The sequence below is a fragment of the Neofelis nebulosa genome, chromosome 16, assembly GCF_028018385.1.
Source record: "Neofelis nebulosa isolate mNeoNeb1 chromosome 16, mNeoNeb1.pri, whole genome shotgun sequence".
Lineage (NCBI taxonomy): Eukaryota > Metazoa > Chordata > Mammalia > Carnivora > Felidae > Neofelis > Neofelis nebulosa.
The window spans coordinates 19,805,786-19,830,292 of record NC_080797.1 but is presented as its reverse complement, the minus strand read 5'-3'; the positions used below and the strand labels follow the sequence as shown (position 1 = coordinate 19,830,292).

General features: G+C 45.7%; 2 protein-coding genes across 4 annotated transcripts in view; one reads left to right on the top strand and one right to left on the bottom strand.

Moving 5' to 3' along the window:
• LOC131498145 (CMRF35-like molecule 5) overlaps positions 1-18,402 on the bottom strand; it is a 32,308-nt gene extending 13,906 nt beyond the window's left edge. The window contains exons 1-3 of one of the 3 annotated variants that reach the window (XM_058705069.1): positions 18,274-18,402; positions 13,605-13,937; positions 11,459-11,881 (exon numbers count right to left, since the gene is read on the bottom strand). In XM_058705069.1, coding sequence (XP_058561052.1) covers positions 11,703-11,881; positions 13,605-13,937; positions 18,274-18,313 — 552 coding nt within the window. In that variant the 5' untranslated portion in view covers positions 18,314-18,402 and the 3' untranslated portion in view covers positions 11,459-11,702. Of the gene's footprint in view, positions 1-11,458; positions 11,882-13,604; positions 13,938-14,038; positions 14,165-18,273 lie in introns of those variants that run through there. The other 2 variants (XM_058705071.1, XM_058705070.1) reach the window with 2 other exon arrangements.
• LOC131498142 (CMRF35-like molecule 5) lies at positions 755-7,680 on the top strand. The gene is made up of 4 exons (XM_058705065.1): positions 755-1,292; positions 3,011-3,340; positions 4,826-4,937; positions 7,281-7,680. Exons 1-4 carry the CDS (start codon positions 1,253-1,255, stop codon positions 7,381-7,383), a joined length of 585 nt encoding a protein of 194 aa, XP_058561048.1. The 5' UTR covers positions 755-1,252; the 3' UTR covers positions 7,384-7,680.
• Positions 18,403-24,507: the final 6,105 nt, after the last annotated feature.

Genomic DNA, 24,507 nt, shown 5'->3' with positions numbered 1-24,507 from the left:
TCTAGAAGTCTGCCCCACTGGCTGCCCTCACAACTCGGAAACTGGCTGAACGTTTGATCCAGTCATGAACCATTGGGTTCCTCTTGTTTCCATAGAAAAGCCTCTTGTTTCTTACCTGATTACTTGGACCACAGGCCTAACGTTGTGAATCCACCCGCATCACTGCCTTCTGGAATGAGTTTGCCTAAACTGACCTATCATCCGGATGAATAGACCAGTTCCGTTGGAAGAAACACGTAGCAGCTGAACTGTTAATGTGTGCAACTGCAGAGAAGCTTACATTTAAATTTGATCTGAGTAACCCATCTCTCTGGCAGGACTGACATTTGTGCACCAAACATTTACTGGTTCCTTCCCTTTGAAATCTCAGTCCCCTACCCCCTTCTGCTTAATTCGGGATGACATTTGTATCTCTTTTGCCTGACTGACATGTCTGTGTGGACTCCCTGCACATATGCTATTAGATTTGATTTTCTCTTGTTAATGTGTCTCATGTCAGTTTGAGCCTTAGTCCAGCCAGAAGGACCTTGAGGGGGACAGGGATTCTTGCTCCCCTTCCCTCCTGGGGCTGGCCCGCCACGCCCTCTCCTACTCCTCTGGCAAAGCCCTGGGCTGCTCCACCTCCAAGCCCCCCACCCCTGCAAGGTCTTCTGAGGGTGGCAGGTGGCAGGGAGAAGACCCCATGGTCTTTGTCTACGGAAGACTAGAGTGGTGGAGGCAGGTGGAGAGGGATCCCTGGGTTCAGGGACCATGTGTTGGGACAGATTGACTTTAAGGGTAAAGATGACAAGAAATGGCATTTGGAGCACATCTGAGCTGCTAACAGGGTGGACAGCTGTACAAAGGGGCCAATACCACTGAAGTGGAGAACTGGGCTGGAAGATGGGGGGGGGGGCAGGAAGTAGGTGCACACAGACTGGAGGTGGTGCTACAGAGTGGCAGGGGCAGGGACCCTCCCTGGAGAGAAGGTCTTCAGAGTCAGACTCCAGGGGATGCCGAGTTGAGGGGCTAGAGCAAGGGAGGGGACACCTCATCAGGTCAGCTATACGCTCCCAACCGACGGCACTGCTCTTTAACTACTTAACGAAATAAGGAAGTAACTGAAGAAAAAATTGAGGGGAAGTAGATGAGAGAAACTATAAAAGAATAATTTAGAAGAAGAGAAGGTAGGTTGCATCTGTGCTCAGTTCAAGTCTCTGGAAGGCAGCTGGCATTTGCTGAGCACCAGGGAGACAAGCCAGGCAGGCAGGACATGTGGCTGCTCCCGGTTCTGTTCCTTCTCGTCGTCCAAGGTGAGTGGGGCAGGGGCTTCAGGACCAAGTACCTGGAGAACCTGGGTGAGACTTAGACAGGGGCTTTCCTGGAGAAAATGGCAGGGCCTTTCATTCATCAAGATACTTTTTCATTGAAAAGATTAGAAAAATTTTTTTTTGAAATCTAACTTCTTTTTTTTAACGTTTATTTAGAAAGAGACAGAGAGAGACAGGGCATGAGCAGGGGAGGAAAAGAGAGAGAGGGAGACACAGAATCTAAAGCAGGCTCCAGGCCCTGAGCTGTCAGCACAAAGTCCCACATGGGGCTCTAACCCACAAACTGCGAGATCATGACCTGAGTCGAAGTCGGATGCTTAACCGACTGAGCCACCCAGGTGCCCCTAAAAAATTCGTTTTAAGTTTTGTTACCTGAGAGGTACTAAGTTAGGTGTTGGGGAATGAAAAGAAAAATAAATAACGTAAATGGTGTCTGTTTCTAGGGCACTGTTTGTCAACCCTGGCAGATAGATTGATAGATGTTAGACGGATGGATGGAAGGAAGGAAGGAAGGAAGGAAGGAAGCATGGATGGATGGACGCATGGATGGATAGATGACAGATACATACATGCACTCATATATGCACATATACATAAATAATTGCTGAGGAACTTTTAAGGAGCACAGATGATCAGGTTCCAGCTGAGACCCACTCAGTAAAGGTGGGATTCAGACATCAGGATCATTTAAAAGCCTAAACAACTGGTCTTAACTTGTAGCTCGAGCTGGGAACCTCTCTCCTGAAGAACTCAGATGACAGCGAGGAAGACAGGCAGCAAAACCAGGGTGTGACAGGCTCTCTGGAGAGTTCCTCAACCCCACACATCAGCCTGCCTGAGTCCCTGCTCTGGACGATCCAAAGACAAGACTGTCGGCCAGTGTCATTAGCTCAACAAGCAAGACACTCTGAGTGTGTCCCCTGGGAGGGAAGATCAGAGATGAGAAGGTGACTATTTGTGGGCTGGATGTCAAATCCTTGGATGCAGCTGGTGCTTGAGGCTCAGAGAAGACAGTAGCTAGTGCAGGACCATTTGGCTGTCCCAGCTCTGTTCCTTCTCATCCTCCAGAACCACAGGGCTTGGAGTAGGATGCAGAGAGTGACTCTTCTAGGGAGGAGGTCATCATGAGAAATAAAATTACCCCATTTACTCATCCACTGATGTTATAGAAACATGGAAGTACAAGGTATGTAGGTAAAAAACAAGCAATCACCTGTGCGAGTGAGTGAGTGTGTTTGGTGTGTGTGTGTGTGTGTGTGTGTGTGTGTGTTTAGTTCATGTCAGTTTGGAGGCTGAGGGTTTATAGGTGTGTGGGGGTTAGAGTGTCAGGGGCATGGATGGGGAGGGGGCCACGCTGTCTCACCAGCTCTGGGATTCATAAATACACCTGTGGCTGCAGTGTGCGCTCTGTGCTACCTGGAAGAGGTGCTGCTTGAGGGAGGGCAGGGGACGGTGGTCAGTAGGATGGCAAGTGAGTGGAAGCTGCTGTATTGGGCAGTTAGGAGACCCAAGGAGGATGCCCAAGAGGGGTGACAGCAAAAGAAATTCTGCGGGAGATGAATGGACAGGAGGGATGTGGTGATTAGACAGAGGGCAGAGGTTCCTGGCTGGTATTCAGGGCAGGGCCAGAAGCTGCAGCAGCCCCTGGGTCAACTCTGGGCCAAGGGAGGATGAGGTGCATGTTGGTTTCTGTTTTCCAGGCCACTTCTGCACCTGCTTGGAGAGAATGGTGAGAGGCAGAGAGGGGGGCACTCTGACCACAACCTGTGAGTATAGCCCAGGATGGGAATCCTACAGGAAGTGGTGGTGTCGCGGGAAGAATTGGAATTCCTGCAAAATCCTTGTTAAGACCACTGGGTCAGAGAAACTGGTGAAGAAGGGCAGAGCGTCCATCCAGGAAAATCGTAGCCGACGCATATTCACCGTGACCTTGGAGGATCTCCGTCGGGAAGACGCAGACACCTACTGGTGTGGGATTGAGCGAACCGGCAATGACCTGGGGTACAAATTTTCTGTGGTTGTTGACCCAAGTAAGTACTACCCCTCCTGTGCTCTGGGGCCCTGGGGCCCACCCCCAGAGGAGTAAGGACTGTTTCTCTGACTTTCCAGGTAGATGGAGAGGAGTCTCAAAACTCTCCTGAGGCTATACGTGTGTGTGTGTGTGTGTGCGCTTATGTGAGCGTGTGTGTGCATATGCAAGGGTGTATGGGGGGCGCCAAGAGTCTGAGAAAGACTGGAAGAAAAGGTGAGCCCCCACAACTCCACATGTCTCCATCTGCTCTCCCCAGAGGGGGCAGAGAAGGACAGACTTGGCCAGGACGAGCTTGTCCAGGGAAGACAGCTCCTCTTTTCCTGGTCACATCCCATCCTGCGTGGGACATCATCAGGCATACAGAGAGGAGTGGGGAGCCAGAAAGACATGATCCTGAAGGTCTTAACTACAGGACAAGAGACCTTCTCCCTGTGCCCTCTTTTCCCCCCTCCCCCTTCTGGCAACGTCAGCACAAAGGAGTAAGCACGGGACTGTGCACACAGTTCTGGGAGAAGGGAAGGTAGGTTCCACCATGGTGCGGGCACCCTCTCTTCTGGCTGCTTCTATCCTTGGAGGGGACCCTGGGCTCCCCTGCAGCTGCCCCAGAAGCACTATGGCCTCCCTGGAGACAGGCCTGGAAGGAGAGTCAGGCTATAGCCCCCGCCCTACTGCTCCACCTCTGGACCCCTGAATCTTGTCTCCAACACACAAACATACAGACACTAGGTAGGTAATGCATCTGCTACTCAACACTCCATTTCTAAAGAGACAAAAGTCTCTTAAAACTTAGCATATGCACATATTGTATGCGAAAGTGTGGAGTGTGGAGGTATGCTTGTGTAGAATGTTCCAGAAATTAACTGAAAAAGACAAAAGTAGGGAGATGTGTGCATGAGTGGAGGAGGAGTTGGTGCCAGAGAATTGGAGTCTGGACCCTTGACCCAGATGACCTTCCCTGGGCAAGCCTGGAGAAGTAAGAAAGCAAGCCCTGGGGAGGAAGGAAGGACCGCAGGGGGAAGCAGGGGCTGTGGGCACTCAGCAGTCCCAGGAGACAGGGGACCCTGGGCCTGCCAGCTCATGGGTCACATCGCTTCAGGGCAGCTGGCACAGAGCCTGCTTCAGGCCAGGCTGAGACTCAGAAAGGAGCCTGCCTGGCTGATTTAAGGCTCCAGGGATTGGGAACATGGTTCTGACATGCTCAGCTGTGCCCAGCAGGACACTGAGATGAAACTGAATGGGAATTGCCCACATAACCAGCAACCCCAATATCTCACATGGTGGTAAACTGGTGATTCTCTGCAAATCAGTAATCGTTTGTTTGGAATAATGCCAAAAAGATGCAAGAGAAAACCAACGTGGCTGAGCAGTGGCACTAAGACAGAAAAGTTCTGCACCCCTGGGGGTGGGGTGTGGAGACCATGGGAGCTACCTGTGACACTCACAACCATGCTCTTCTCTGTGTGTTTGGCCCCTGATCCAACAGACTCTCCCAAGCCTGTAGCGAGAACAACGCTGCCCAGTTGGACTTCCTCTCGTCCATTTCCCCAGGGCATCAACAGCAGCCAGCCCATGGATTTGAATAGCCCGCTAACCAGGTGAGCAGAGCTGGACCCACAGACCTTTCCCACTGTTGCCTTGGGACAGCTCTCCTCGGGACACTCTCACAGGGACCCCCATTGGCCCCCCTGATGTTTCCTCTGCTGGGGAGAAACAGCGAGGTCTGTGCTGGGTCCCCTCTTTGTTCTTCTGAGTCCTTAAAGATCTTCCCTTCCCCACGAGAAACTTAAGCTAAGTTGTTCAGCTGGGCTGCAGGAGAGAAGCTTCTGGTCTCCTTCTGACCTGCCTCCCAACCCCCAAGCAGCCAAAACAGGTGCAGGTGCTTTCAGTTGCCAGAAGGGAAGGGCTCTGGATTAGCTCCCTGTGGCTGCTGGAGCAAATCACCACCACCCTGGTGGCTGAAGACAAAACGATGTTATGATCTTAAAGTTCTGGAGACAAGGTCTGGGATGAGGCTCACTGGGCTAAACTCAAGGTGCTGGCAGGGCTGGCTCTTCCTGGAGGCTCTAAGGGAGAAGTGCTTCCTTGTCTTTTCCAGCTTCTGGAGGATGCTGCACCCCTGGCTCATGGTCCCTCCATCTGCACAGCCAGCAAGGGTGGTCAAGTCTTTCTCACCCTCATTACTCTGACACTGGCTCTCCCGTGTGCTTTCATTTATAAAGACACTGGTGATTCTATAGGATCCACCCAGATATCCCAGGATCACCTCCCCATCTCAAGGTCAGCTGCTGGCAAACTTAAATCCATCTGTATCATTAATTCCCCCATGCCATGTAACATAACACATTCACAGGTCTGGGGATTAGGACATTTTTGAAGGGGGGCATTATTCTGCCCACAGACAGTCAAGCAGGTACCTGTTCCATGGATCCAGCCCTCCCCTCCCCAAGTGCTAGGGAAATGCTGGGAAGGAATGGGAAGCTGACATTTCTGCTTTCTCACATTCCCAACATGGTCAATCGACAGGCTGGGCCATCAGTCTGAAACCCACCCCCTCCACAGGCATCCAAAGAACAATCAATTAACTCTTTCTTCAAAGGGCAAACACCCTGCCCCAGTTTCACCCCATCCGAGTTCAGGGTGAAGGTGCGTTTCCTCCCAGAAGTCCCCTTCACCGCCTCCCTTCTGGTACAGTCTCTCTTCCTTCCCTTCTCAAGGATCCTACTCCTTGGAGCTGCCCTGCTGGACTGTGTGTTCATTTATGTGTGCAGCCAGGCACTTGGTTCATGCTTCACGATCGGCCTCTGTCCTGCTCGTGACTATTTAAAGACCAGTTGTTCTGTGGAGTCAGGAGGGGAGGATGTGGAACTTTTAGGGGACTGAGGGGCACAGGAGGAAGCCTGCAGGTGGAGAGATGGGGCGGCAGCTCCACAGGAAGTGGGGCTTGGGAAAAGAGCACAGTGGGTTCAAGGATAATTTAGGAAGTACAAAGCACCGTGTCTTCTCTCTCAAGAGAACCCCCTGTGAAACGAACATGACAAACCTTGCTCAAGGCAGGTAGAAGGAGAGAACAAGGCCAGCCTGCAGGGGGTCCTGGCACTGCTTATAGGGGAGGGGATGAGGCAGAGGTTGAGGGGGACAGATTCTGGATACTGATGGGGGACTACCAGGGGGACATATGTGAGCAAGGGCCCAATGGTGCATAGACCATGTGTCCACGTACAGGGTGCATGTGATAGTGCACCTGCTGTGCTCTACCACGTGGGGGTCAGAGTGGGGAGAGATCCCTCCCAGGAGAAGCCAGAAGGTTAACAGGTTATGTGGGTGGGGTATAGGTGAAAGTGGAGAGGTAAGGCCTAGGGCAGCCCCTGAAGAAGAGAGGTTCACTCCTGTCACCATATTCTCTGCTCAGGGCCCTGCTACACAATCTTCATTTTGTGCTCTTTTTTTTTTTTTTAATTTTTTAATGTTTATTTTTGAGAGAGAGAGAGAGGCAGAGCATGAGTGGGGAGGGGCAAAAAGAGAGGGAGACACAGAACCCGAAGCAAACTCCAGCCTCTGAGCTGTCAGCACGGACCCTGATACAGGGCTCAAACCCACAGACTGTGAGATCATGACCTGAGCCGAAGTCGGATACTTAACCAACTGAGCCACCAAGGTGCTCCTTCACTTTGTGCTCTTGAATTTGGTGAAGTTTCCCCTGCTTGGAGACCTGCTGTTACTATGATGTGGTTGAGCAGGAGTCAGGGGGACTCAGGGGGAGATAAGTCACCCTGTGCAGGAGAACCACAGCTTCCGCCCCATGGACGTCCCTACACCCTCTGGGATCTGATCAGGGAACGGACAGTGATTGCAGTTCCAAGAGAGATGAGGGTTCCTGTTAGGTGAGAACTCCTCTTGTCCTTAGGAATAAACTCTATTTCCCTCACTGCCCTGCACAGATCAGCGACCCTGGCCTTCAATGTAGCAGCAGAGAATCTTCCTGTGTGGATCCTCCTGGTACCTCCTCTTCTTGCCACCCTTGAGTGGCTCTGCCAAGGATAAATAACTATTACATCGTTCAGGACTCTGGCCAATGATGGGTTTTCCAATTCCAGACCAACAAGTAAGCATAAAACCTCAATTAAACCAAAAAGCTTGAGATTGTGTCCACGTGGACAAATACCCTTGATGGGCCAGCTGCACAGAGGTCCGCCAATTCCACCTTCTGCTGCATCAGTACCTCCCAGAGAAAGAATTGCCTGAGCGTAAAAGATTGAAGGCAGGGTTGGACCATCACCCAACCCACATCTCATCTGTTTGCACTATATATTTCCTATTAAAATCTATGGCTTGCTGCGCTCTTTTGAGTTTTTTTTGTTGTTGGGAAATGATTTCAATGTTTTATATGTGAGAGGATGATCCTTTCATTCTAGGCAGTGTGAATTTAGATTACTCTAAATCCAATGTAGATTTAGATTGTTTCCAGCAACAGGGAGGTGGGAGATTAGAAAGTGAGAGGGCTGAATAAGCCCTTTTATCCCCTCAAAGAGGTCCCAACGTGGTTCCTTGTATGCAGATGCAAAATTTCACTGATGGCCAAGAGAGGTAAAGAAAAGTATAGGGATCTATGTCAGGAAATTATTTTCTGTAATTTTAAAAAGTGTATTGTGGTATATGTATACCTCAAACTTTACAAAGTCTTCACATGCTAAGTATACAGTCTAATCAGCTTTTTTAAAGCATGGAATACCTGGGTTACTGTCATCTCAAACAAAATCTTAATAGGGGTATGGATGTATGACTATAAATTTGACAAAACTCGTTGAAGTTTCTCTTTTTCCCTCTGTAAGTAATAAGTGTTTTGTGGGGAAGGGCTTTGTAACCATGTAAATACTCACCTGTCCCTTTATCTACATCAGTGGCCTCTGGGCCCAGGGGACTCGCCCAATGATCACAAGAAACAGTTCATTTCTGTCTCTTCATTTGTCCCTTGGCCCCACTGGTCTTTAGGTGCATGGGATCCAGGAGCCATTTGGACTTTTCCATATAGAGGGGACACTCTAAGAGGCTCAGATCTGTCCCCATCACAGCTGTGATGCTGTCCATCCTCCAGGCACCTCAGACTCACCATCACCCACTCCTGGGTTTGGCCTGACCTTTGGCCTTTCCACCTCCCCACCCGCCCCTGTCACTTACCCCTCCCCAAGCTGAGTAATGGCAAGCCCAGAATGTGTAGCTCTTTGTGTTTAACTTCGTCTACCTCACTCATCAAAAACAACACAAGCTTTTTTCTTTGATAATTTTCGAAGGTATACATGTTTCCTCTCGATAGGGGTGCACGGGTTTTTGGGTTTTCTCTTTTCTACTTACATTCTTCCTGGGCTCTGTCTACTCTTTTTTTTGTGTGTGTATCCATATTTAATAATGAACCATTTTTATTGGAACTATAATACCATGTTGCCCCCAAATTATGTGTCGAAGTCCTAATCAGGGAAAATATCAAGGACCCACCAGTTGAGAAGTCTTTCCAAGTGTCTAGAGTAATGGCAGAGGAGATTTTAGAGGCTACTTACTTACCTGGATTCCTACAGATCAGAGAATGCTAAGATGAAATGTTTAGACTAGCATGGTATCTGTGCCCATTCTTTATAAGGTGGTCTCATATGGAATAGGAACCATATGTAAAGTGGGTATCCCAGAACATAACTGTTTACTAGACAGAAGCAACCTTGCACATCCTGGGAGGTATAGAAACTACACCAGACTTGGGATCAAAGGCTTTGTTTCCAGTTCTGGCTCAGGTGCCACTGGTTCTGTGTCTTCTGTCTGGCCTCAGTTTCCTCATGGGTAAAGTGAAGTGTTTAATGACCCATATGGTTTCTTGAGCCCCATTTGTCTAGAATCAGGGAGATACTCAGAGGACTTGTGTGTCTGCCTCACATGCAATGGTTGTCAGTGAAAGTTTTGAAACAATGTAAATCACCAGTTCCTCATCAAATTTCAATTTAGTCCTTTATATGCTTATACCAATATACGCTAAAATGGCTTTTATTTTGCTCCAAGGGTTTACACTCCATTACTACCATTATGTGTTTTGATGTTCAAATAGTCCCAGATTTGGCCACTGGGAGCCCCTTCGAGCAGCTTCCTGTCCTTTTGATGTGTCTCTCTGGCCCTTGACCTCTTCCTCTTTTGTGACATAACAAGATACCCAAGGTTCAACTTGCAGGTTTGGTGTCCCAGCCCTGGAATCAGCCACTTCTCAAAGAACTCTACTTCCTTTTAGTGGAGAATGATTTTCAAGAAGCCAAAGGCCCAGGAGCTGGGTGCTCTCTAGTTATTAGGATGTCCCTTTTCCTAGGTCCTCTGCAGATACACCTACATATACAGGTAACTGATGGAAACATACTCCCTGTTGTATTCACATCTATGGGCTTTCAGGGACAGCCTGAAACTATCAGTTCCCTGCAATGCTCCCAATTCCCAGTCAGAACCACAGAGCTCATTCTAGTTTTCTGGTTTTCTCTATTTGTGACTCTCCTTTTGCACTGTGAGAAACTTGACTTCTGGAAGCTTCCGTATATTTACTTATGGGTCAATACCACTACGTGTAACCAATCTCTCTTGGAAGGTGCATCAACACCCATGCCTAGCTCTTAGGCATTTCCTCTTGTGAAGTATGCTTCTTATTTGATTTGAACTTCTTTTCTTTTCTTTTCACCCATAAGCTTTTGAAGGTGCTACTCCCTCTACAAATAAAAGTTGATATTTGCCAAAGTCTAGTGTAAGGAGGGAAGCGGCTGGGAGGGTCGGCGAGCTGGAGCAGGTGGCAGCCTGGAACCTCTCTCTTTCGATGAGGGCACGTGTCCTGTTGGTTCTCAGCTCACCCACCACCACTAACCTGGTAGCTCTCTGCATGGCAGCCTTTTGCCACTCCTTCTCCCCTCTCATCCACTCCCATCTGCTACAGCATTCTCCACTGCCTGGGGTCCCAGGTCATGTGCATCAATATGCCAAGTCTGCCATTCAAAGCATAAAGATAAAGAATTGACCACATCCAATGGTGGGGATGTGGGGTGGTCGTTTATTAACACATTGAAAGAAGGGTAGAAATTTATAACCTTTTTGGTAATATGCACCAAATTGGAAAATGCACTGACCAGTAACACAGCTATTTTTTTAAATTGGAATGTACTTTACAAGTATATCCATAAATGTGTATCAAGTCATACATGCAAGGCGATTCATTACAGAATTGCCTGTAGTTGCAAAAAAAAAAAAAAAACAACGGAAATGTCCAACACAAGCAAAAACAAGTCATGAAACATAAATATCATGGAATACTATGAAGCCATTAAAAACAAAAATCTATAGATATTGTTATAGAATGATTTTTAAAATACATTAAGTGAGAGAACAATATATGCTATTTTTTGGTGACGAGAGGAAAGATACACACACATATATATACTTCGGATGCATAGGAGTTTTTTCAGTGGACACACACACATGCTCTTTATCTCTTACACACTCAGAGACACACACACACAGACACACGCTGGTTACAGTCCTTACCTTTGGGTAGGGTTGTACTATAGAAGACAGAACATACTTTTCTACTTCACATTTTGTGTATTTTTAAAATTTCTCTTTCTAAAAATCCACATTAAATATAAAAATTGGCATATCTGCCCAATTTTTCACTAGCTCCCTCTTGCTGAGGAGATGCCAGTGGTCCATGAGGGAAGAGTACTTCCCTGGGTCAATGGTCACTTGGACCCACAGTCATCTCCAACTCTCCTAATCCCACACCAGGCTGTGTCTGCATTGACTTGCCTGAGTTCCTCCGTGTGTATTTAGAAGCCAGAGCTGGTTCATTGAATTAAGAAGATGTAGATCACGACCTGCTGCATGAGGAGGCACAACCACCCACGTGGGTGGGCAGGTAGGTAGCTCCCTCCATAGCCACACTCCCACTTTAGGGACATGAACCACCCAGGGACAGGAACGTTTTAATGAAAGGCGCAGTTTCAATACACCCACACGATGGAAGCAGAGTCACAACATTTATTGTTTACAGATCCAGGGGAGAGCCTGAGGAAGGGCAGTCCCCCATCCTGGACCATGAACAAGCAGGAGACTGAGAGCCCCTGTGACTTACAAGGGGGTCGGGGAAGAGGTCACTGATTTTTCACAGAATGAAATCCAAGTGGTTAATTTAAAAGGTGCCCCAGAAAAAGCAAAGAAGGAACTTATGGAAGAATTCTAAGCTTGGGTCCTTATCTAAATTTCCAGATTTCAGGAGTGAACAGGGATGTCATTTTGTAAAACGCCTGGGAGCAACTCAGAAAAACACCAGCTCATTTTTTTCAAAAGTTGTTTTACTTCCCCCATATGAGCATGGAGAATGTGCACTTTTTCTGATTGATGGACACATGGTTCTTCTTCAACTCTGATCCAGTGGTTTGAACAACGATGTTGCAGCTACTCAAATCAGCGTCTTGACACCAGGACCTCACATAGGTCTCCCACTCTGGGCCATAGTGACATTGCATGGTCACTTGCAGAGGAAAGGAGAAGGAAGAAAATATATGAAGAAAAGAAAAACATTAATTTGAAGTAGGAAGGAAATATAAAACAGAGAAGACCAAAAAGCCAACAATTGCTTTTTTTTACAAAAACAAAACCTAGAAAGATATTCATGATAAAAGGAGAGATCTGAATAATTGATACCAGGGATGAAAAAGGGTATTCACACAATATCCTGTGCATATATAAGAAGGTAAGATAATTAGGGTACAGGATAATAAAAGGATATCTAACCAAGTTTAAGCCAATAAATTTGAAACTCAGGGCGAAATAAAAAATCTCTAGCAAAAATTATGTAATGTGCTAAAATAGGAACAAAGAGAAATAGAAAACCTGAATCATCTTACAACTATTTAAATGAATCATATTCATTATTAAAAAACTCTCCAACAGGCACCTGGCTCACTCAGTCCTTAGAAAATGCTACTCTTGGGGCGCCTGGGTGGCGCAGTCGGTTAAGCGTCCGACTTCAGCCAGGTCACGATCTCGCGGTCTGTGAGTTCGAGCCCCGCGTCAGGCTCTGGGCCGATGGCTCGGAGCCTGGAGCCTGTTTCCGATTCTGTGTCTCCCTCTCTCTCTGCCCCTCCCCCGTTCATGCGCTGTCTCTCTCTGTCCCAAAAATAAAAAAAAAAAAAAAAATGTTGAAGAAAAAAAAAAAAGAAAATGCTACTCTTGATCTCAGCATCAGGAATTCAAGCCTCCTGCTGGGTGTAGAGCTTACATACAAATAAGTAAAACACCTCTCCAAAGGGAAACTCCAGACACATAGAGCTTCAATGGAAATTTCCACTAAACATTTAAGGAAGAAATAATGTCTATCTTACACAAAAAATTCCAGGACATAGGAAAAGAAGAGGTAATCCCAAATCCATTTATGAATCTAGCATAATCTTGATTTCAAAACCTGACAAGGACAGTGCAATAAGAAATATTATAGGCAAATCCACTCATGAACATAAATGCAAAAGTCTGCAACCAAAAATCAGCAAGCTGTATCCAGGGATATATAGGCAAGATAATACATCATCACCAAGTTGGGTTTATCCCAAGAATGCAAAATTGTTTGAACATGAGAATATTAATAAGTATAATATGCCACATTAACAGACTAAAGGAGAAAAATCATATGATCATCTCATAGATACGGACAAAAAGTATTTGATAGATTTAAACAGCGCTTTGACTATGGAGGCCATTCTGGACCTCAGAAATCAACTACACCACCACAACTATGCTGGGGCCCTTTCCCTCTGACACTGGATATGGAGCAGAGGGTGGGAATAGCCACTATGAAGTCCCAGTCCAGAAAGAGCAGGAACACAGGGTACCAGAGGTCCAGGAAAGCATTGGCAGGAATTGGAGTCTCTGGGTCCCATGGAAGGAGGTCCCTTTGGCCTATGGGCTGAAACTGGGACCATCACCTTGCTCTCTGTGGGCAATAGACTCAGACACTGCATTGTGCAGAGAAACACATGCCCAGAAAGGCTTGATCCAGTCCTGGAGGAGGTACTGGGAGCCATGAGAGCATCTAAGAGAAGCCCCAAGGGATCAGTCAGGTTCTAGGAGAACTCAGGACTCAACCACCCTGTGTGACAGTTCACTCTGAGTGACACTGAAGTCACTGGAGAGGAACCTCAGGGCCCAGGACAGAGCAGGCTCTAAAGACACACAGCCACACTTACACATACTCTTACCTGGGTCAATGGTCACTTTGACTTTGACCCCAAGGTCAGTTCCAGATTTCTCAATCCCACACCAATAGGTGTCTGCATCGTTCCACCTGAGCTCCTCCATGGTCACGGTGAACATGTGCATTTTCTGATTGTCCTGGATGGACACTTGGTTACCCTTTGCTTTCTCCCCTGATCCATTGGTTTTCACAAGGATACGGCAGTTCTCCCAATTAGCTCCTCGACACCACCACTTCTTGTAGGTCTCCCACCCGGGTTCATAGCGACACTGCACGGTCAGCGAGCCCCGCACGGGGCCACTCACTGCATTTGACACTGCCATGAGGGGATATGAGCCTGAAAAACACAAGTCCACGTGCCTGTCACCACCACACCCCATTGCCTGAGGAAGAGCCACAGCCTCCTGTATCACAAATGATTCCAATAAACCCAAGTACCTGATGAGTTGAATAACAGTCAAAGAAGGAATAGACCTTCCACAAGACAGAACTTTGTCCTTGAAAACTCCAGTGGGTCAAATCCACCCCAGAAATCACCTAAGAGCGCAACTACAGATCTCAAAGAATCAAAAACACCCATACTGAGCAATGGCAACATCCTATAACCCACTCCTCCCCCTCCCCGTGGCCAATGTCATCTGGAGAGCAAATGACCCAAGGAAAGGCAAGACCCCAGTACACTTTGGCCCACTGCTCTCATGCAAGATGTTGGCTCTGTGGTTTCAGATCTTTTCATTTTTCGAGAGTAACCAGGAATCTGGATTTTGTGTGGACCTCTCTATGTTAAAACACTGGTGTTCACTTAAAGTCCTCCTATAAGTGAAGTCATCTGATTTTTGTCTTTCTCTGACTAATTTCACTTAGCATAATACCCTCTAGTTCCATGCACATAGTTGCAAATGGCAAGATTTCATTCTTTTTGATTGCCAAGTAACACTCCATTGTGTGTGTGTGTGTGTGTGTGTGTGTGTGTGTGTGTGTGTGTATGAAGGGAAAAAAAATAATATAAAAACAGGAAGGGAAACAAAACAGAAGAGACTCATAAATAGGGAGAACAAACTGTGGATTACTGAGGGGTTGTGAGAGGGGGGATGGGCTAAATGGGTAAGGGGCACTAAGGAATCTACTCCTGAAACATCATTGCACTATATGCTAACTAATTTGGATGTAAATTTTAAAAAATAAAAAATAAAATTTAAAAAAACACTGGTGGTCAGCACATAAATAGAGCAAAGGAATTTCTGTGTCTTTAAGTATTAAGAAATTATCTTCAAAACTATGTGACAAATTCACTATTGGGGCAAATTCTTTGATTCCTGGAAATTGTTTTCCCAAGAATATTGAATATTCAAGTTCTTTGATGGTTCTTGAGTTGGTTCTATTCTTTTGGTTTGTTTTTCCAAGAAAGTTATCTATTTCATGGAGTATGTATTAGCATAAAGTCCTGTAATTACAAGGTACTTTTCATGGGGCACCTGGGTGGCTCAGTTGGTTGAGTGTCTGAGTCTTGATTTCAGCCCAGGTTATGATCTCACAGTCATGGGACTGAGTTCTGCACCAGGCTCTGCACTAACAGTGCAGAGCCTGCTTGGGATTCTCATTCTCCTTCCCTCTCCCCTGCCCCTGATCATGCTCTCTCTCTCAAAATAAATAAATATTAAAAAAAAAAAAAGAAACAAAGTCCTTTCATAATCAAAATGTTCATATCTTGGGGCACCTGGGTGTCTCAGTCAGGCTTTTGGTTTTTGCTCAAGTCATGATAAAACAGTTCCTGATATTGATCCCTACGCTGGGCTCTGTGCTGACAGAGCAGAGTCTGCTTGAGATTCTCTCCCACTCTCTGCCCCCCCCCCTTTCTGTCTGTCTGTCTCTCTCTGTCAAAATAAAGCAACTTTAAAAAATAATTCAAACGTTCGTATCTATTATAATTACACATTCTGACTACATGGCACTGCTTGATTTTTGTTGATTACACATGCTGCAAGATATCTTCCTTTCCGTTTCTCCTTCCCTCCTCTTTGTCTTTTGCACATTAACCCAGTTTGAGATTAGTTTGTAAATATTACTGTTTTTATTTCCTAAGTTGTTAATTTCTCATATATGTAATTTGTTCCTCTTATTTCCTCAACATTACCATTGTGCTCTTCTTTTTCCAGTTTGCTAAGTTAAAGACAGTGATAATTTTGTTTTTTTCTAAAATGAGAAAATATTGTTTAAGGCTAAGGATTTATTTTTTTCCAATTTAAAAATTGAAGTATAATTCACATATCATAAATTTTAAAGTGGTTTTCAGATATTCATGAAGTTGTGCAACATCACCTCTAATTCCAGAACATTTTTGTCACCTCAGAAAGAAATCCTACACCCAATCTCTCCTCACTTCCCTCTTGCCTGAAGCTTTTGAAATCACTAATCTACATTCTGTCTATAACTTTCTCCCTTCTGGATATTTCATATGAACAGAATCTTACAATTAATGGCCCTTTTTTCTAGCTTCATTCATTTAACATAATAATTGTTCAGGTTTATCCACCAAGTAGGGTATGTGGGCACTTCAGTCCTTGGTAGGGATTGGCCACATTTAGTTTCTCATTCATCAGTTGACGATATATGGGTTGTTTTCACCTTTTGGCCAAGTGAATAATATTGCTGTGAGCAGTTATGTCTTAGTCTTTGCACTGACTCATGAGAAGGGAAGCTGATACTGTGCTCACAGTCAGAAGCTCCAGAATGGGTTTGTTCAAGAGCCCATAAGAAGCTGCTACGATTCTGAGAAGTCTCTGAGAAACTCCCACCAATGATCTCAGTCTCCACCAACAGAGTGAGGGTTCCCAAGCGCTTGACAAGAAGTCACTCTGAATCTCCCACCCACCCATGGGCCCTTCAGCTGCCTACAGAGTGTAAGGCTGCTTTCCCACCTCCCAAATCTCTGGCAAGTACTTCCATTGACAAACTCCAACCCACAGAAGGAAGGCGATTGGGGGAAACAGGATTCCAGGATTTTGCTTAGTGAAGTGGAAGAAGGCTTAGATGGGTTGGTAGTGATGTCAATCTGACAACAGATGAGCTAGGCTTGCTTGCCCCTTGATCAATTCTGTCTCTATGTTGTCAAAGACTAATGTTTGTGTTGCCCCAGAATTCATATGTTGAAGTCCTAACCTCCCCTGTGATGTTGTTTAAAGATGATGCCTTTCTTTCTCTCTGTCTCTGTCTCTCTCTCTTTCTCTCCTTGCTTATGCACAAAAAGGAGGTCACCATGAGAATGTGGTGCCTGAAAACCAGAAGGAGAGCTTTTATCACAAACTGAATCAGCCCGCACCTTGGTCTTTGACTCCCCAGCCTTCAGAATGTGAGAAAATAAATTTCTATAGTTTAAGCCACTCAGTCTGTGGTATGTTGCTATTATGACTAATACATATTTGTAACCCTTTTATCCCCACATGAACTTCCACATTAAGAACATAATAATATGAAGGGGCGCCTGGGTGGCGCAGTCGGTTAAGCATCCGACTTCAGCCAGGTCACGATCTCGCGGTCCGTGAGTTCGAGCCCCGCGTCAGGCTCTGGGCTGATGGCTCGGAGCCTGGAGCCTGTTTCCCATTCTGTGTCTCCCTCTCTCTCTGCCCCTCCCCCGTTCATGCTCTGTCTCTCTCTGTCCCAAAAAATAAATAAAAAACATTGAAAAAAAAAAAATTTAAAAAAAAAAAAAAAAAAAAAGAACATAATAATATGCAAGTTTTCCCAAAATTGCCTGCCTGGAGATCTCCTTATCAGAGTTTTTCTCTTCCACACATATGATGATGAAGTCAATGGATGAATAAATGAGGTTATTTTATTGCCCCTGATAACCTCCTTCCCAGAAGAAACACTATTTGCATCCAGCCCCAAACCCTGTGGTTCTTTCCAATGACAGGGAGCAGAGCTGGGGCAGCCAAATGGTCCAATGGTAGTTCCTATCCCTTCTGAGCATCAAGCACTAGCTACCTCCAAGGATGTAACATCCAGTCCACAAATAAACTCCTTCTAATCCCTGGTCTTCCTCCCCCAGTGACACCACTCAAAGTGTCTCAGTTGTTGCGCTGGAAGACAGGTCTTTGGATCATCCAGAGCAGAGACTCAGGCTGACTGATACGTGGGGATGAGCAACTCTCCAGAGATCCTGTAACACCCAGGTTTTGCTGGCATCTTCCTACCTATACTCTAGCTCTTCAGAAGAGAGGTTCCCTGCTTGAGGGACAAATCAAGACCAATTGTGCATACTTTCAAATGATCCAGATGTCTGAACCCCACCTTGACTGAGTGGGTCTCAGCTGGAGGTTGGACTCCTTAAATATTCCTCAGGAATTCATGCATTTAACTACCATCTATCCATCGTCCATCCATCCATCCATCCATCCATCCATTCATGTATCTGTCATCTGTCTATTGATTTATCTGCCGGGGACAATAAACAGTGCCCTAGAAAACAGGCATAGTTTGTGTTATTTATTTTTATTTTCCTTCCCCAACACCTAACTTAGTACCTGTCTGGTAACAAAGCTTTTAAAATAGTTTTTTGATGAATGAGTGTCTGGATCAATGAAAGGCTCTGTGATTTCCATGTGGGACAGATGCTGTCATCGTTCTGCCCTGATCCTTAAGGTGCTCAGTCCTGAAGGCCCCACGCTACTCACCTTGGACGATGGGAAGGAACAGAACCAGGAACAGCCACATGTCCTGCCTGCCTGGGTCGTCTCTCTGATGCTCAGCTAATGCCAGTTGCCCTCTGGGGACTTGAACTGAACTCAGAGGCAAAGTGCTTGCTTTTCTCTAAATCATTTTTTTTTTAGTTTCTCTCACCTACTTCCCTTATTTTTTTTTCTTCACTGACTTCCTAATTTCATTCATTAGAAGAAAAGTAGTGCCGTCCTTTGGGAGCCTATGGCTGATGTTATCATGTGTCTTCAATGATTTGGGGAAGCAAAGCATCCCACTGGCCAGGATGCTACTTGCAATTGTGTGTGGGGAGCCAGCTGCCAGCAAACCAGGTGACCCAGTGCAGCAGGACAGGGACACAGAACCTCAGAGTCGGGTCCAAGGGAGGGATGGGCACATGTTGGGTTTGTACCTGAGGAAGAATCAGTGCTCAGGGCTCACACCCAGCCTCGCTGGACATACAGCCCCATCCCGGACCCCCTTCCAGGCTGCCCATGTCAGTGCATACCAGACCACGTCTCCTACCCTGGGCCCTGGTGCAGCCCAGATCCTGAACCACTGCCCCTCCATCTCAGGCTTCTCGATGAGATCTTGAGTCCTTCTGAGGCAGAGGTGCCATGGGGAGATTATAAGGAAGGAGAAGTCGCCTTTTCCCGTCAGTCTCATTGTACCCTAGATGCTTCCTCTGTCAACCCTTGGCAGATTTCCCCTGGGTGTGGGCTGTTGGCCACTTCCCAGCTCCAAACTGCTTATGTTAATGATTCCTAAGTGACTTTCACACAGGTGTCCACTTTTCCTTCAGGTGTCCCCTCCTGACGGTCCCCTGTTCCCTTTCCCTCTCCTCTCTGAATCAATTCTTTTGTCTCCTTTTTCCATCTATGTTTACCATGTTTGTGAGTTTGGTTGTACTTTTTGAGGGTGGGTTTCTTGTGTTTTGTGCTTTTATTTGCTCTTCTAATCTTTAGATGAAATATTTAGTTTGGGAATCACATTATTTTGAAATCATTACTTATTTTGGGAGAGAGATAGATGCTTAACTAACTGAGCCATGCATAGGCCCAAGGAATTATATTATTATTTCAAAAGCTCCCAGTCTGTTCTCTCTTTGCAGATGTTTTAGAAAACATTCTCCTCATCTGTGGTCATGTTTTGGTTTGGCTGGTCTTGTTTGGTCCTTCTCTTTCATATCACATGTTTGACTCAAATGTCTGATCATTGTTGGTTATCTGATTGTAACTGAGGTTGAGCCAAAACATAGCCTACTGGGGCTCTGAGCATGTGGGTGCAAAACACCATGTGAAATAGGTGTGTCGTATTGTGTCTAATTATTTACCCTTCCATCCTGTCTTGACCTACAGGCTATGCTTTCCCACAAGCCGCCGAGGAGTATTCTAAATACCACAGTGAAGAGGCTTAAAGGTGGCCTCCAGCATCCTCTTTAGTTCCCTTGGTTTCCACATATATTTTATTAAGTTAAAGAGCCTCCTGGGAGCTGGAAATGTTTCTCTCTTGATTTGGGAACTGGTTCCATGGAGTGTTTATTTCTGCAGATGTATTGAACTGTGCACTTCTGATGTGTGCACTTCCTATGTGTATTTTACACTCCAATAAAAAGGTTTTAAATTTTACCATGGAAATCTTTCCAAGCCATCACATATGTGCTTATCAACCCCTTAAATAGCAGCCTTAATGTTTCATTGTGTGACGGTAGCATAATTAACTATTCCTATATGGATGACAGTTGACCCTGTTTCTAGCTTTTTACTCTTGCAAACCTATGCTGCAGGCTTCTAGTTCAGGTAAGATGAAGCCAACACACTCCAAAGACCTCCCCACGCCGCCCCGACTACAGCTGAGAACTCAGGCAGAATACATGGAGCTGCTATCTGAGTATTTTGCAAACTGAACCCTAGTAAGAGATTGGGGAAGGAAACTGGACCAATCCAGCTGTGTGTTTTCTGGTTATGGTTCCTTCTATAGCCTCCCGCCTGAGTGTGAACCCTGCAGCCCACATCCTGAAAGTGCACTCTCAGCAGGGATCTTAAGTGCTCCAGAAGAGGGGGAAAGGGAAGCCCTAATGGGAGATGGGGTCAGATGCCCAGAGTGTTCTTGGTGTTTGTGTTTTCTTTCCCTCCCACCAGGTCCCCAGCAAGCCACAGCACCGAAGCTGCAACTCCATCTGAAGCCGCTGGGGGCCAACAGTTGGAACTCTGAAGGAGAAGAGTCCTCCCAGCCCAGAAGAGCTAGGGTCCCAAGACCTGGGGTTAGAAATACCAGTTCATCTTCTCCCTCTTTGTTCTCCTTCTGTTTGCACCTAAAAGCAAACCCAATGACAGGAAATACAAAGCAGATTGGGGAGAAAAAAGCGTCCGCGCTCCAAGCTTCCCAACCAAAGGACCAGGATGGGAAGGGGTGGAGGCTCTGAAAGCTGGGCGGGGAATTGGGGGATGGAGAAGAGGAAGCAGCTGAAAAAAGGGATCCTAGGCCTACCAGGCTCGCGCCCCAGCTGTGTGCGCTCCTGATCAGACGCTGGAGAAATACTCCACGTTGAGAACTTGGTAAAGACCTCCACTGGAGGGCGCCCAAGTGGCACATCTGAGGAGCACCTGCCAGGCTCCAGAGAGCTCCACCAGAGGACACGGAACCGCAGTCCACAGAAGCCACATCACCACTTGAGGCCCTAGCCTCACCAGCTGGACTGCCTGCCAAGAATGAAACCAAAGTCAGAGTTAAAGACCTTTCCAGCGAGGTGATTACCATTGTTTTGCAGTTCGTGGTGGTTAGTTCCGTGAAATGATGCATGCGTTAAACACATAGAACCAAACACCATCACATAGTTGTACTTTATGTAAGCTTTGAGAAGTAGTAAAAACAACAAGAAAAAAGTTTGAAACAGTGCACTTTGTGTATATGTGGTTTATTTATCCCAATTACACCTCAATCAAACTTGAGAAAAAAGGGAGGGAGGGAAAAGTTTGAGGGGAGGCCAATATTCCTGCCCACTATCCCTTCATAGTTCTCAGTTGTAGGCAGAAGCCCCAGGGTTTATTGGGACCCCACCCCAGGGTTTATTGGGACCCCACTCCCCACCCAGGAGAAGGCGTGGCTATCACACGCCAACACAAACAGAGGCAAAGGGGCTGTGGGCAGGCTGTCCCAAGAAGGGCCACTTTGGCAGGAAGATTATTTTGAGCCAAAGGCAGTCAAGACCCTGTGGGCTCCAGAGAAACCTTTGACCCTCCCTTAATTACATACAAGAATCTCAATTGGAGGGTCTTTGCAGATAAGGGTTATTACGAGGGATAAATGTTATCTGAGTAACCCAACTGCATGGCAGGGCAAACATTTGTTTACACACATTTACTGGTTTTCATCTTCCTGTGAGTTGCTTTTTTTCCCCTTTGAGTTCCCAGACCACTACCCCCTTTTCCTTAATTCAAATTGACATTTATACCCTTTATGCCTGACTGCCATGTCAGTGTGAGTTCTCCACATACATACTATTAAATTTTAATTTCTTCTGTTAATCTATCTCATATGAATTTGATTCTTAGTCCAACTAGAAGGACCTTGAAGGACCCAGGAACTCTTTCTCCCTGAGAAGGGGATGGGACATTCTTGCTCCCCAGCAGTTGGTGTAGTCGGCAGGACTAGCTGGACACCGCTCACTGAGACTCTGCCACAGAGACAGACATGTCTAGGATATCTGAGAGATAGCCAGAAGAAGATAAAATTTCTCTCCATGTCAGCCTCCTGGAATGGCTATTTGCCGAGGCCAAGGAAACGAGTATGATGAGAGTCCCTATCTCTATTTCACCATTTTGATGAGCAGGAGAAAATATTTGTGGACCTAGTTCCTTGGGCTTAGTGGCTTTGTGGTTCAACCAGTTCAATTTGGCTGAGTGTCCTTTCATTACTGATCCATTTCATCCCAGAAATGTTCTTTGTTTTCCTTTGTCTATATGATTTCTGATGTTTGTCATCTGTTGCTAAGGGACATCTTGGAAGGCAGAGCTGCAAAATTGGTGGACACAAGTCGAACACTTAAAAGCTGTTTGAGCTCTTGTCACCTGAAGAGGATTCCCATGATAGGATGAGCTGGTCATGGAATGGGGTAGACTGACACTAGGTCACCCACCAGCCTCAAGAAACCTCCATGCGAGCAGGTACACTGTAAAGAACACACAGTCCCCAACCCCATGACACATCCCTCCTAGGTGTTATTGTGGCTCCCACAGAACCAAGGCTTTGATAAAGCTGTTAGATTTATTCTTTTGTTTAGTTTTATTTCCTGAGAGTTTGGCTTTATGACCAGTGAGAGTTTTTCCCTTTGGTCTCCACCATCTGGAGGGTGGACTTACTGGGGTACACCTTGGTGGTGAAATAGACTGGGAATCCAAGTCTCTTTCACTCTGTCATGTTGTGCCAGCTCTCAGGGGTATTTGTCCTGAGAGTTTCCAGACATTGGAAACCTTTGTATCTCAACCCTCATTGCTTGTCAGTGTTGGAAAGTATGATTCCAGAAGTACTGATATGATGTCCCTCATTAGTGGGTCTGTGACCGGAGGTGTCTCACATTTCTGTGGGAGACTAGAGACATCATTTCCACAATACCACCTTACCACCTGTGCACTTGCTTTCTTAGTCCAATATCAGGAGTAAACTTTTGGATCATGGAAGCTGCATCTCCTCTGCCCTCTCTGGTCACCTCTTGTGACCTGAGTTAAGTCACAAAAAGTCTTACTGGTTTGAGTTGCTAGTGATATGATACCCATCAACGGCCAGAGGATGGATCCTTTAAATATTTTTAAATAGATATATTTCATAAAGAGCTCTCAATTATCTTATTAGCATAAAGGCTAGGCTTAAGGACTCCCTTTGCAAAATGGAAGAAGGTCAAATTTAAGACAAAAATAAGTTTCCACATCCAGTGTAAATCCCCCTTTGTTTCTTCCTTTCTTTACGTTTCATTGAGTTTTTCACTGGCATTATAGTTGTTTTGTAGTTGTATACGTTACTCACTGTTCATCACATAAATGGACTCTTAAACTTCTTCCCCTGTTTCAACGAATCCCCACCAACCTCTGTCCGGGGAACCAACCCTTTGTTCTCTACAGGTGTGAGCCTATTTTCTGGTTTGTCTCCCTTTTTTTGCTGTAGTTGTTCGTTTATTTTGTTTTGTCTTCTTAAACTCTGGCCACATATGCCTAGTTTAACCTCCCTTTGCCTACAAGATTTACAGAGATCACTCTGGCTTGATCCTAGGTCCAATGTATCCAGGATGCTCCTATAAATGCTAAAAGCAAGAACGTGAATTTAGCAAAAGCACCTGACACTGGCAATAAGGTTCGTTTTGCTCCCACCTTCCAGGACTCTGTAACCAAGCTCTGCCAGACTAAGGAATTCTTATACAATGTGTTTGCAGGTGTATCCTAGACCTCTCACCACCACAAAAAATTCATGTCCCCTGGACAGCAGCAGAGTTTTTAAATTATAAAGACCTTACCTCTAGTTTCAGAAGCTCTTGCCAAATTTAGAGATTTACAAAGATTATTTGACTACATATGCAACCTTCCCTTCACAGAGGAAACAAAAGACCAAAATTTCTTCTAAGCCCTCCTACAAATGACCAGTTGAAGGCCAATATTTAGGGGCTTATAGAAGCCAAACTTACATTTTGTATCTAGAAAAAAGGGTTTTTGTTAAAATGCTTTATATAGACTTTACAAAGGCATTAAACTATTGGTTTCCATTTTAGTTAAAAGTCTCCCTTATGTAAAGAAGCAATTTTTGTTTAAAAGATGGGGCAATAGTTGATATTCAGGCTATAATCCAGGTCTTCAGGAATTAGGAACAACGGTTCTTATTTTGCAAACCTCTACAAAACCAGAACCACAACTCCAGAGACCAGTAGAAGCCCACTTAGCTCTATTGATCTCCAAACCTTGCCTGTTCCTCTCAAAATGTTTGTGAATATTAGAAAAGTTCAGGACATTGGAAGAAAATATTTCTGTTCTTTTAAAAAAGGTGAATTTTAAATAGCAATTACCCTGAAAACCTTAGAAAAAAAATTGTTTATATTCTTTCCGTATCCCTTAAAACTAAATCTTACCACGTCTTTGAAATGTAAACACAGCCCACGATCTCCTGAGAATGAAAAACAAGAAAAAAAAAAAGAGGGAAAGTGGCCCTTTTAAAATACAAACCATTGG

Bases quoted from the DNA above. Each gene is read 5' to 3' on its own strand.
- LOC131498142 (XM_058705065.1), top strand. From the start codon at position 1,253: ATGTGGCTGCTCCCGGTTCTGTTCCTTCTCGTCGTCCAAG. The intron at 1,293-3,010 runs GTGAGTGGGGCA...TCTGTTTTCCAG, and splicing joins GTTCCTTCTCGTCGTCCAAG to GCCACTTCTGCACCTGCTTG. The intron at 3,341-4,825 runs GTAAGTACTACC...CTGATCCAACAG, and splicing joins TTCTGTGGTTGTTGACCCAA to ACTCTCCCAAGCCTGTAGCG.